Genomic DNA, 13,289 nt, shown 5'->3' on the forward strand with positions numbered 1-13,289 from the left:
GTTGGAGCATCCACAGCTTCTGGAGGCACCTTGTTCCATTGATTACAGGTAGTCCTCGACTTCCAACAGAGTTCATTTAGTGACCGTTTGAAGTTACAATGTCACTGAAAAAAAGTGACATGACCATTTTTCACACATACAACCGTTCCAGCATCCCTGTGGTCACGTGATCAAAATTTAGATGCATGGCAACAAGCATGTAGTTATGACATTGCAGTGCCTTGGGTTCCTGTGATCCTCTTTTGCGACCTTCTGACAAGCGAAGTCAATGAGGAAGCCAGATTCACTTAAGAGCCATGATACTAACTTAACAACTGCAGTGATTCACTTAACAAATGTGGCAAGAAAAATGGTAAAATGGGGCAAAACTCACTTAGCAAATTTCTCGCTTAGCAACATAAATTTTGGGCTCAATTGTGGTCATAAGTCAAAGACTGCCTATAATTGTTCTAACTGGCAGGAATTTCTCCTTAGTTCTAGATTGCTTCTCTCGTTGATTAATTTCCATCCATTGTTTCTTGTCTTGTCTTCTAATGCTTTGGAGAATAGGTGGACCCCCTCTTCTTTGTGGTAGCCCCTCAAATAATGGAACACTGCTATCATGTCACCCCTAGTTCTTCTTTTCATTCAACTAGAAATACTCAATTCACAGACCCTAAAAGTCACAACACAAGGAAATAAAAATTCTCTTCTCTTCCTCCTTTACAAAATAACAGAATTGGAAGGGACCTTGGAGGTCTTCTCATCCAACCTTCTGCTCAAACAGGAGACCTTATACCATTTCAAACAAATGGCTGCCGAATCTCTTCTTAAAAACCTTCAGTGATGGAACATCCACAACTGAAGGCAAGCCATTCCACTGCTTAATTGTTCTCACTGTTGGGAAATTTCTCCTTAGTTCTAGGTTGTTTCTTTCCTTGATTAGTTTCTATCCATTGTTTCTTGTTTTGCCTTCTGGTACTTGGGAAAATTTCTCCTTAGTTCTAGATTGCGTCTCTCGTTGATTAATTTCCATCCATCGCATCTTGTCCTGCCTTCTAGTGCTTTGGGGAACAGGTTGACCCCCCATGTCACCCCTAGTTCTTCTTTTCATTCAACTATTCCAGCAATCATTCTTTTTATGTTTTAGCTTCCAGCCCCCAAATCAGCAACTCCTAAAGGCATTTTGCTCTGCCTACACAGAAAGTGCTTTTTTCTAAAGGCGTTATTCTTCGAATCAGTCTTCTCCAAACTTTTGCTCTCTCTCCCCCAAAACATCCAGCCATCCCAAATCCTACCTGGCAGGTGCCAGGTTTATGAGGGCTGCTCTCTGCCAATCCAGAAAGGCAAAAGATTTGCAAGTGAACGTAACGTCTACCGTATCAGCAAATCATAGAACACTGCAGGTGTCCCTATATTGCTGCATAGAATAAAATGTCACACTAGAAAATGACACAATAAGGGATAAAGCAACAGAAGGGTTCTCTGCTAAGCATTCTGAGAGGTGTTGTAGCCTGTGTTTCAGCTGGCTTTAAAGAAGGATTAGATCAAAATCGATGAGAAGAGGGGAGCTCTGTTAATCCGTTAACAGCTAAATGGAATTCCATATGCCAAGGTAGCCCTTCTCTGTATATAATTCATTTTCATGTCCTGTTTCTACCGTTCACGGGCATTGAGCTTCCTCGCAGAGAAAGTAATTTCTTCCTTAACTGCCATCATTCTCCTGCTGGGTGGGAGAGTTGTAATTCAGCATGTTTGAAAATCATTAGGTTGCAAAAGAAAGCCTAAATTTATCCACTGAACGTTATGGCTTGATGAAGATGGTCCAACCTCTCCTCATCAGCTTCCCTACACATAATACTCTCCCAGGGGTGGGATTCTACCGGTTCAGACCGGTTCGAGAAAACCGGTAGCTCCAACAATCAGCTGGGAGGGAACCAGTTTGCTCCGACGATCAGGTTGGTCCGCCACTACGTTTTACTTACCTTTATCTTCTCAGCTGACTGGCGCGGCAGAGCAGATTGCCGCACCTCAGCTGTGTTACTCCCAAGTGGTAACACAGAAGGTTAGTATTTGTAAAATTGTGCATGCGCACGAAGCACAGGTGCAAAGTGCGCGATCACCGAACCGGCAACATTCCACCACTGTACTCTCCTCCTCTTATAGTGCTTCCTGTTGTAATACCTAGCAATCAAACCTTCATGTGGAAATAAAAGTATTCATATTTATTTATCGTATTTAGAAACAACCCATCTCCCTTATAGAAGATACAGGTATAATTAAATCAGTGGTGGGTTTCAAATTTTTTTACTACCAGTTCTATGGGTATGGCTTGGTGGGCGTGGCATGGCTTGGTGGGCGTGGCACAGTGGGCGTGGCAGGGGAAGGATAATGTAAAATCCCCATTCCCACCCCACTCCAGGGGAAGGATACTGCAAAATCCCCATTCCCACCCCACTCCAGGAGAAGGTTACTACAAAATCCCCATTTCCTCCTGATCAGCTGGGACTTGGGAGGCAGAGAATAGATGGGGGTGGGGCCAGTCAGAATTTTTACTACCGGTTCTCCGAACTACTCAAAATTTCCGCTACCAGTTCTCCAGAACTGGTCAGAACCTGCTGAAACCCTCCTCTGAATTAAATATTAGACACTAGACCTGTGTTTATCTATCTTAGGCAATTTTAAAATGCAGATTTCAATTCCCAGAATTCCCTAGCCACCATGTTGGCTGAGGAATTCTGGGAGTTGAAGTCCACACATCTGCATCACAGAGATATAACAGAGGTTGGTTGTTGCCTTCATGCCCTCTGTTTGAGCTTCCAGGATGCAGATTAATCAAAGCCAACAAAGAAGGAATTGGATAAAATGGACTTTTGATTTGATTCAGATCAGCTCATTTTATTAACCATGATGGTAAAGAATCAATTTCTCTGTCCAGAGACTCTCTATTTCTGCCCTATTATCCTCAAACAGATCTTGGCTTGGGGAAGCCTCAGAAAGTCAGCATTGCCACCTGACTTTGCTAGTGGAGATATCCATTTCTCCTTTGTGGAAAAGTATGCTAGAAAATCTTTGGTGTAATCCAGCAGGCTCTTTTCCTTTTTACCCCTAGAACCAGAGGGAAATAGTGGGGCCAAATGCAGACAAAACCTAAGATGTGTCCAGACAAGGTTAATCAGCTCAGATTAAAAGACCTTCTGGCTGTATTTGCACTTCATGCTAAGTTTGTCTGGGGTCAACCTTGTTCTGTGCAAATCCAGCCTGCTTGGTCAGTATTCTATGGACTCAGAAAACAAATAGATTTAGAAACGAGGTTACACATAGAATGAGAAGAGGAATGTGCTGCTCACTTAAATCTTCTGTATGGGGTGTCCTTTATAACCTTTAGAACATTTTACAATCCAAAAAAAATTACACGTTACGTCCCGATTCCTCTGAGGAACAGAAATCCAACGAGGAGCACAGACACACCCTTCTCCTCCTGATTGTCCCATCACTCCTCACTCCTTCCACTTCTCTGTTCAGCCTCTCCTCAGAAAGCATCATCTGCTCTCAGCAGTGGAACTGATGCTGAGAATTGAAATGTCACGACAGTCAAAAGCTTTGATGTTCAAACTTCTAAAAAGGAGCAAGGCTAAGGGATTTGAAAACCAGTACTCCAAAGTCATTTTCCTTTCACACTGCTGTAAGATTTGATCAGGGTGTTTTCTTAAAAGGTGATGGTAATCACTTTAATTTCATCGCCCACTTTAACCTTTCAAGGCTGAATTTAATCTGCAGCCCGAGAGTGAGCCAGCCAGCCAGATTCCTGCTGGTTCATGGCCAACCTCTTCATCTCTTTACAGCTAAAAATACCTAATGAACATAAATTGTGGCATGTGCTGGCCCTGTATCACAGCAAATCTCCCAGGTCTTGTAGAATAGCAGCAACAAGAAAATGCCTTATTCAGTCAATTACAACCCACCATAGTTTCAGTTTCACAGACCCTAAAGTCACAACACAAGGAAATAAAAATTATCTCCCCCTCCTCCTTCTTTACAAAATAACAGGAGACCTTATACCATTTCAAACAAATGGCTGTCCAATCTCTTCTTAAAAACCTCCAGTGATGGAGCATCCACAACTGAAGGCAAGCCATTCCACTGCTTAATTGTTCTCACTGTTGGGAAATTTCTCCTTAGTTCTAGATTGTTTCTCTCCTTGATAAGTTTCCATCCATTGTTTCTTGTCTTGCCTTCTGGTCCTTTGGAAAATAGGTTGACCGCCTCTTCTTTGTGGCAGCCCCTCAAATACTGGAATCATGTCACACCTAATTCTTCTTTTCTTTAGACTAGCCAAACCCAATTTCTGCAACTGTTCTTCATATGTTTTACTCTCTAGCCTTCTAATCATCTTTGTTGCTCTTTTCCTCACTCTTTCCAGAGTCTCTACATTTTTTCTTTTTAATAATATGGTGACCAAAATTGGATGCAGTATTCTAAGTGTGATCTTTTAAGGCTTTATAAAGTGGTACTAATACCACTAATCATGTGATCTTGATTCTATCCCTCTGTTAATGCAACCTAGGATTGCATTGGCTTTTTTGGCTGCTGCCACACACTGCTCGTTCATATTTAAGTAACTATCCACTAGGACTCCGAGATCCCTCTCACAGTTACTGCTATTGAGCCAGATTTCACCTAATCTGTATCTGTACATTTGGTTTTTCTTGCCTAAGTGTAAAAGCTTACTTTCTCTACACTGAATTTCATTTTATTAGATAGACCTCAGTGTTCACATCAGTCAAGATCCACCTGGATCTCAAGCCTATCTTCTGGGGTGTTGGTTATTTCTGCAGGAGTTTGACAAGTTCCCCTCCTATCCCTTCATCTAAATTGCTTATGAAGTTGTTGAATAATACTGGGCTTAAATGCAACCTTGGCGTACCCCATTGCTTACTTCCCTCCTTGTAGATGTGGTTCCATTGAGGTCTACACAATTGAGTGCAATTTGAGTCCTCCTCTCCTCCTCTTCCTCGCTGGTAGTTTTGTTATTGTGATTATTACTGTTATGCTTACACCTATTACTATTATTTCAATTTATAACCTACCTCTTCTCTTAAGACCCAAGATGGTATATCTGATTCTGTGGCCACTTTATCTTCACCATCATTTGGTGGAGTAGGCTGAACTGAGAAACAGTAATTTACCAAACGTTATTCAGGGAGCTGGGCCGGAAGGAGAGGAGCCCAGTCCAAACCGATAGGGGTTTCACACCCCTCTATACCAAGGGTGTGAAACTTGCGGCCCGCGGGCCCAGATGCGTCACGCACTGGCCACCCCCACCCCCAGTTTAGCAAAGGGGGGAAAAGTCACAATACGTCATATGATGACAACGTGATAATGCGAGTTTGACACCCCTGCTCTATACCCTACCACCCTCACCATTCAATACATCAGAGATTCAAACTGAGATCTCTTGCATATTCCCAAACACCCCCCCCCAAAAAAACCCCATCCCTAAGATCTATTCACTGTAGCAGCTGAGTGGATCCCTGGCTATGTCACTGCATTTACTTAAAACAAAAACTAAGCTTCTAGTCCTCACGGTTTTTAAGGCTGGCTCAAAAGGATTCATGTTGATGAGAAGATCCATTTATATACATACAGTGGGGCAAAAAAGTATTTAGTCAATCACCAATTGTGCAAGTTCTCCCACTTAAAAAGATGAGAGAGGCCTGTAATTGTCATCATAGGTAGACCTCAACTATGAGAGACAAAATGAGAAAACAAATCCAGACAATCACATTGTCTGATTTGGAAAGAATTTATTTGCAAATTATGGTGGAAAATAAGTATTTGGTCAATATCAAAAGTTCATCTCAATACTTTGTTATATATTCTTTGTTAGCAATGACAGAGGTCAAACGTTTTCTGTAAGTCTTCACAAGGTTGGCACACACTGTTGCTGGTATGTTGGCCCATTCCTCCATGCAGATCTCCTCTAGAGCAGTGATGTTTTGGGGCTGTTGCCGGGCAACACAGACTTTCAACTCCCTCCAAAGGTTTTCTATGGGATTGAGATCTGGAGACTGGCTAGGCCACTCCAGGACCTTGAAATGTTTCTTACGAAGCCACTCCTTCGTTGCCCGGGCGGTGTGTTTGGGATCATTGTCATGCTGAAAGACCCAGCCATGTTTCATCTTCAATGCCCTTGCTGATGGAAGGAGGTTTGCACTCAAAATCTCACGATACATGGCCCCATTCATTCTTTCCTGTACACAGATCAGTCGTCCTGGTCCCTTTGCAGAGAAACAGCCCCAAAGCATGATGTTGCCACCCTCATGCTTCACAGTAGGTATGGTGTTCTTTGGATGCAACTCAGCATTCTCTCTCCTCCAAACACGACGAGTTGTGTTTCTACCAAACAGTTCTACTTTGGTTTCATCTGACCATATGACATTCTCCCAATCCTCTTCTGGATCATCCAGATGCTCTCTAGCAAACTTCAGACGAGCCCGGACACGTATTGGCTTAAGCAGGGGGACACGTCTGGCATTGCAGGATCTGAGTCCCTGGCGGCGTAGTGTGTTACTGATGGTAGCCTTTGTTACGTTGGTCCCAGCTCTCTGCAGGTCATTCACTAGGTCCCCCTGTGTGGTTCTGGGATTTTTGCTCATCGTTCTTGTGATCATTTTGACCCCACGGGGTGAGATCTTGCGTGGAGCCCCAGATCGAGGGAGATTATCAGAGGTCTTGTATGTCTTCCATTTTCTAATTATTGCTCCCACAGTTGATTTCTTCACACCAAGCTGCTTGCCTATTGCAGATTCAGTCTTCCCAGCCTGGTGCAGGTCTACAATTTTGTTTCTGATGTCCTTCGACAGCTCTTTGGTCTTCACCATAGTGGAGTTTGGAGTGTGACTGTTTGAGGTTGTGGACAGGTGTCTTTTATACTGATAACAAGTTGAAACAAGTGCCATTAATACAGGTAATGAGTGGAGGACAGAGGAGCCTCTTAAAGAAGAATTTACAAGTCTGTGAGAGCCAGAAATCTTGCTTGTTTGTAGGTGACCAAATACTTATTTTCCACCATAATTTGCACATAAATTCTTTCCAAATCAGACAATGTGATTGTCTGGATTTGTTTTCTCATTTTGTCTCTCATAGTTGAAGTCTACCTATGATGACAATTACAGGCCTCTCTCATCTTTTTAAATGGGAGAACTTGCACAATTGGTGGCTGACTAAATATTTTTTTGCCCCACTGTACATACATACATACATACATACATACATACACATCACTCCCTTTTAGTCTCAAAAATAGATATGACAAACAACAGTTTATTTCTGCATCTGACTTAAGTACCTTGTAACTACTCATCTCCCTCCACAAATAGCCTACATTTTAACTCTGGTACTTGCAGAACCAGACTCTAATTCTAGGCTGGGTGTTTTTGAGGTCTGCTTAGCATCAGCGCTGTCTGACTCCTCCCTACCAGCTTCCCAGCTTTCATTTCCATATATCTCAGAGTCAGAGAAATTGAAGCTATTCATCTGGGCTCTTTCTTCCTTGAGGAACTCAGCATGAAACAAGCCCACTACAAAGGCTTTTCCGTCATCTCCAAGAAGATTTCTCTTACAGAGAAACTCGGCTTTTGATCCACGCTTTAGGTTTCACATTCCATCAGAGATAGCTTTATTATTTTTTAAAGTTCTGCTCGGGCTGTGGGGTGGGGCTTGTCCTAGTTTCTGCAAAACTCAGAGGAAGTCCCAAGTTGTGCATCAGCCTTGCCTTCATCTCAGGGGAAGTGATGAATTTTGCCGCTTCCCCAAATCAACAGCTTCCCGACATACTGAACTTCAGCTCACAGGAGCTGCTGGGACTTCGATTTCCCCAAAGACTCCTTGAAATCTTTTTCATCCTGAATTACAAATATGCTTACATTTCAGGAAAATAAAGGGAGCACATTTTCTAAGATCTTGCAACTCAGAAAATGGGTAAATGGAGCAGAATCTTAAAATCCAGAAGCTTACCTGGGCAAAATTCCACCAATCCATGCGACTTCAACAGTTGAAGTGGAGTGTTTGCTGCCCGTCTGAAATTCTGAATTCACAAGCCACTCGTGGTGACTGGATCTGGTTTTGAGCAGGTTCACCCCTTTTTTGGCCTTCACCCTGCCAAGCAACAAGAAAGAGAAAGCAACATCTTTTTCTCAAGGACCCTCAAGTTAGGTCCCTCCATTCTCTCCCTCTGCATCTCCTTGGGCGTAATACTCAATCACCTTATTAAACTGAAAAAACCACATTCGGAGTGAGTAGCTGGCTATACTTCTATAAGAGGTAGGGCCATTGTTATTACAGCACCTGAGTTCTTGGAAAGAGCTGCCATCTCAGGAGGGACATAAGATGGCAATCTACAGGTAGTCCTCAATTTATGACCATAATAGAGCCTGCCCATCACGGTCATAAGCTATGATGGCCATAAATTGGGTCACCTATCTGACCGACTTTATATATTTTTTTGTAGTGATCATTAAGTGATCACTTCTTCTAAGGCAGTGATTTTGTAGTGATCACTTTTTCTAAGGCAAATGCCCCAAAGCAAAACAATATTGGAGTAAAATTAGAATACAATTAGAAGAGATAATCAAACAGCATATAGAGATGAAGCCAGAAATATTTTTATTAGAAATACTCCCAGGGACATATGGAAAAAAAATACAATATTTAATTATATATACTATAACAGCAGCAAGAATAATATATGCACAGAATTGGAAAAATAACAATATATCAACAGAAGACAATCTGATTAGAAAAGTTTTGGAGTGTGCAGAAATGGACAAACTTACAAAGGAAATACAAGAAAAGGAGGAAACAGAATATTATATAGTGTGGGAGAAATGGTATCAATGGTTAGAGAAGAGGGATAAAAGGCAAGGAAATTGGGCCAAATTTGTGCCAAATTTGTTTAAATCAATTTTACTTTATTTTTAAATTTTGTATCTATGTATTTTTATTGTTTGGCTGTTCACCGCCCTGAGTCCTTCGGGAGTAGGGCGGTATATAAATTAAATAAATAAATAAAATAATAAAAAAGAAAGAGTAAATGAGGAAGATATAGGAGTGGAAATACAGTAACAAACAAGAGGAAACAGAAGAGATGCAGATTTTAGGAATGAAATTGTGTACACTGTTATCTATATGTATATATGTAAATAAATCAATATTAGAATTATATGTATAAAGGATAAATTGAAATAAGGAAGAAAAAATGGATATGTAAGAAATGTTTACCGATGCGAAATTGTTGAAAAGAAGAAAAAGATTGTAAAAGATTCTTTTTTGTTTTCAAAAAAACCCCCAAAAACTGTTTAATAAAAATTATTTTTTTTAAAAAAAAGAGAGAACCAATGATTTACTATGGGCTGTTATGGCCAAAAACCAGAAATAAACACCAATTTTCAGCAAAACGATTGTAAAATGTGGTCACGTGACTGTGGGATGCTGCAAATGGACATAATTGCTGAGTGCCTGACGTGGTCATGTGATCACGGGAGTTGGGGGAGTGGCCATCAGAACTTCGGAACCAGGTTATAAACTAAGCCACTAGTCTTAAATCAAGGATTATCTGTACATGCCTTTGCTGTCCTCAAGTGGCCATCTGGATTTCTGCAACCCTGCATATGGTACCCAATTATTGGAACACTCTCCTACTTCTTAGGCACCAGATTTGGTTTTTTACAGGAGTTGAAAAAGATATAACCACGGCATCATTTTGGATGCTCATGTCCACTGTTTAAGTTCACAGCTTATAGTGCCTTGTAATTTATTTTGTTTAGAATTTTTAACATTTATAACAAACTTCTTCATGCTTTATTTGATGGAAAAACTGGAGTATATATAAACTAACCCATGAATCAAACAATAACAGACTCCAACCACATTTGAGTATCATTATGGGGAAAACGTGAAGATAAATTCTTGCCAAAAGCCCAACCCTGTCACAGGAGTAAACATGAATGAATAAAACAATCTATTTGCATCTACGTATCAGTCTCTGAATTTCTGTGTTTGGAATATGAATTGTTTTTCTTGTTCTTGGCCTATACCCGTGGTGGCAAACCTCTGGCACACGTGCCAACTGTGGCACGCAGAGCCATATTGGTGGGCATGCGAGTGTTGCCCTAGCTCAGCTCCAGCACGCATGCGCGCGACGGCCATCTGATTTTTGGGCCTTCCAGTCCCACCGGAACTCAGGAAACTGGCTGTTTCTCGCCTCCAGAGGGCCTCCGGGGAGTGGGGGAGGCCGTTTTCGTCCTCCCCAGGCTCCAAGAAAGCCTCTGGAGCCTGGGGAGGGCGAAAAATGGCCTACCGGGCTCCCTGGGCCATCACGTGCAAAAAGTGTGGGGTTGCGCGGGGGGGTTGTGTGCGCATGCGCGGAAGGGGAGGGTGCATTGAATTATGGATGTGGGCACACATGCCCGCGACCCCCCACACTCCCCCTTTTGGCACACAACGGCAAAAAAGTTAGCCATCACTGGCCTATACTGTCTTCTGTGTTCGGCTAAGTACAGTGGTGGGAGTCAAATAATTTAACAACCAGTTCTCTGCCCTAATGACCGGCTGGGTGGGTGTGGCCAGGGGGTGTGACAGTCAGTACGCGGGCTCCTCACCCCCCTGGGAGCAAAAACAGGCTGCGGGGGATGGGGGGCACACACACCCACGCCCCATTTTGGGCCCAGCAGGCTACCCTGCAGCCTCCTGGGAGCAAAAACAGGCCGCAGGGGGACTTCTGGAAGGGGTGGGGCGGGGCCAACCAACAATTTAACAACCGGTTCTGCCAAAGTAGTGCGAACCGGTTGAATCCCACCACTGACTAAGTGAATGCCTAAATGTCTATACTAATATAGACATTTAGGCATTCACTTACTGTTGACTTATTTAACAAAAGTAACAACAGACAAAAAGCCGAATTTGCACAGCAAAGCTGCAAAGTTCTTTTTTGGCACTTCCCTCCTCCCACCTGCTGCCTAAAACATCCAGGCTCCAGATTGTTCATTTTTGGTCTACAAGATAGCGACTGCTGTGGACTTTGTTAGAAGTCTGCATATAAGAACCTTCCACACCTTCCACAATGCTCCTGTGAGAGGTTGCAAGGGAGACTCAGAAAGAAAAGGCAGGAACTAGACATAAACAAGCAACAGATGGGAAAAGGCTTTGATACTAATGTATAAACGACAGCTTGCAAAAAGCACAGGAAAAACAGATTCAAATACTCAAAGAGATTCTGCTTTAATGAATTCACTAATAAAAGGCTGGAGCTTCCTACGGCAGCTTTCCAAGATTTCAAAATGAGGGGTCCTTAGCGCTGTCTGAGCCTGGTTGTTTTCCTGCAGGTTCATTACCAAACTAGGCAATATCATCAGTTTTAGCACCTGAGAGAGCACCAAGGACCCCTCATTTCAATCCTGAGCTATGAATATTCAATTCCATCGATTCCAAAATGAATTGTTTCACTAAAACTCCTTACTAAAGCCTAGGTAATCTTGTTTCTGTGTTCAGGGTTTGATGCCACCACGCCAACAGCGATGGAGAGCTGTGCTTGTTCTGGATCCTTTAACAACCCCGGTCCCTGCAGGCAGTGCTTACCTAAGCATGAAGTGCTCAACCGTTGAGTTGCCCATCAGGTACAGGGTGACACTGAGAACCTCGCCAGGTTTGAGAGGTTTCTCAGGTAGCCGGATGAAGATGCTGTCATCCAGACGCTGCTCCTGCAAGGGCTGTGTGGCCGGCGGCTGAACCAGCCTCAGACTGCCAATGCGCAGGAGAGGGTGCTGGGTGGGACCTTCAATCCGTGCCCCGGCCCCGCCTCTCCGTCCCATTGGTTCACTCCCGCACTCCCCCGTTGCATCGGGGGCGTGAAGCGTGTAATAGAGTTCTGCTTGCTGTACATCTCCACCTGGTTCAATGTCCTCCACCACTTTCCTCCGCCCCAGGGGCACGGCAGCGGGACCAAACCAAGCTTGAGGCAGCTCAGCTTGGGCTAGGCAGGTGGCCAGGCTGCCCCGAAGGCGGCAAGAGGCCCGGACCTCACGGGCCTCACGAAAGGCATGGAGTCGCACACAGGGCAGCCGCTCGGTCACGTCGAAATCATCCCAGTCACGTCCGGCCACATAGAATAGCACCTGGGCTGTGGGTTGGTTGGCTGGCACCCGTGTGCCAACGATGAAAGCCCGTACTTTCCAGTTCACTGTCAGGCGTTCTGGTATCTCCAGAGTGCTTGAGGGCTGCAGCAGCTCCTTGGGTAGCACGAGGCCTGAGTTGAACGGTCCCAAAGAGACGTTGAGCACAGGTAGTTTCTTGGTTTGGAACACAACGAAAGGCTCCGACCGGGTCAAGCCAAGGATATTGTTTCCCCTTGGTATCGGCCGCGTCTCTCTCAGGAAGAATGCCAAGCGGGTATTGGAAAGATTGTAACTGACTGGAAGAACAGCAGCGACAGGAGGCTGGGAGGCCTCTGGAGCTTCTGAGCTTGTCAGGGGGACTTTGGCCTGAGCTGGAAATCAAGGGATAAAAAAAATAACATGAAGTCATTGGCTGTTAGTATTGACCATCTTTTATATACTCCCTATCCTCTAGAACGGGGGTGGGGAACTATGGCCCTTTTATGACTTGTGGACTTCAACTTCCAGAATTCCTGAGCCAGCATGCCTCAGGAATTCTGGGAGTTGAAGTCCTCAAGTCATAAAAGGGCCATAGTTCCCCACCTCTGTCCTACAAAGTGCCGTAAAAAGTAAATCTAATCCTGGAATTGTTTCAATCCTTTACATCAACTGAAGAATTCCCTTCAGTCCTTAAGTGATACTTCATGGTTGGTTATTGTACAATCTGATGCAATCTTTGTGTTATACCCTACAAGCACCATGTTTTAGAACAGGACAGTGTTTCTCAACTTTGACAAATTTAAGAAGTGTGGATTTCGACTCCCCAAATTCCCCAGCTGGCACGCTGGGAATTAAAGTCCACTCATCTTAAAGTTGCCAAGGTTGAAAGCAAGGGTGAAATCCAGAAGGTTCTGACAGGTTCTGGAGAACCGGTAGCGGAAACATTGAACAGTTCGGAGAACCGGTAGCGGAAATTTTGAGTAGTTCAGAGAACTGGCAAATACCACCTCTGGCTAGTCCCAGAGTGGGGTGGGAATGGGAATTTTGCAGTATCCTTCCCCTGGAGTGGGATGGGAATGGAGATTTTGCAGTATCCTTCCCCTGGAGTGGGGAGGGAATGGGGATTTTGCAGTTTCCTTCCCCTGGAGTGGGGTGGGA

The 13,289-nt window shown here is 43.8% G+C and overlaps 1 protein-coding gene across 1 annotated transcript in view; it reads right to left on the reverse strand.

The window, feature by feature from the left end:
- Positions 1-13,289, reverse strand: part of TMEM132E (transmembrane protein 132E) — a 280,216-nt gene that overhangs the window by 30,866 nt on the left and 236,061 nt on the right. The window contains exons 2-3 of the mRNA XM_070946164.1: positions 11,617-12,523; positions 7,999-8,139 (exon numbers count right to left, since the gene is read on the reverse strand). Coding sequence (XP_070802265.1) covers positions 7,999-8,139; positions 11,617-12,523 — 1,048 coding nt within the window. The remainder of the gene's footprint in view (positions 1-7,998; positions 8,140-11,616; positions 12,524-13,289) is intronic.

This window comes from Pituophis catenifer, unplaced genomic scaffold (assembly GCF_029215685.1).
Source record: "Pituophis catenifer annectens isolate HBS135680 unplaced genomic scaffold, rPitCat1.0.hap2 SCAF_1, whole genome shotgun sequence".
NCBI classification, from domain to species: domain Eukaryota; kingdom Metazoa; phylum Chordata; class Lepidosauria; order Squamata; family Colubridae; genus Pituophis; species Pituophis catenifer.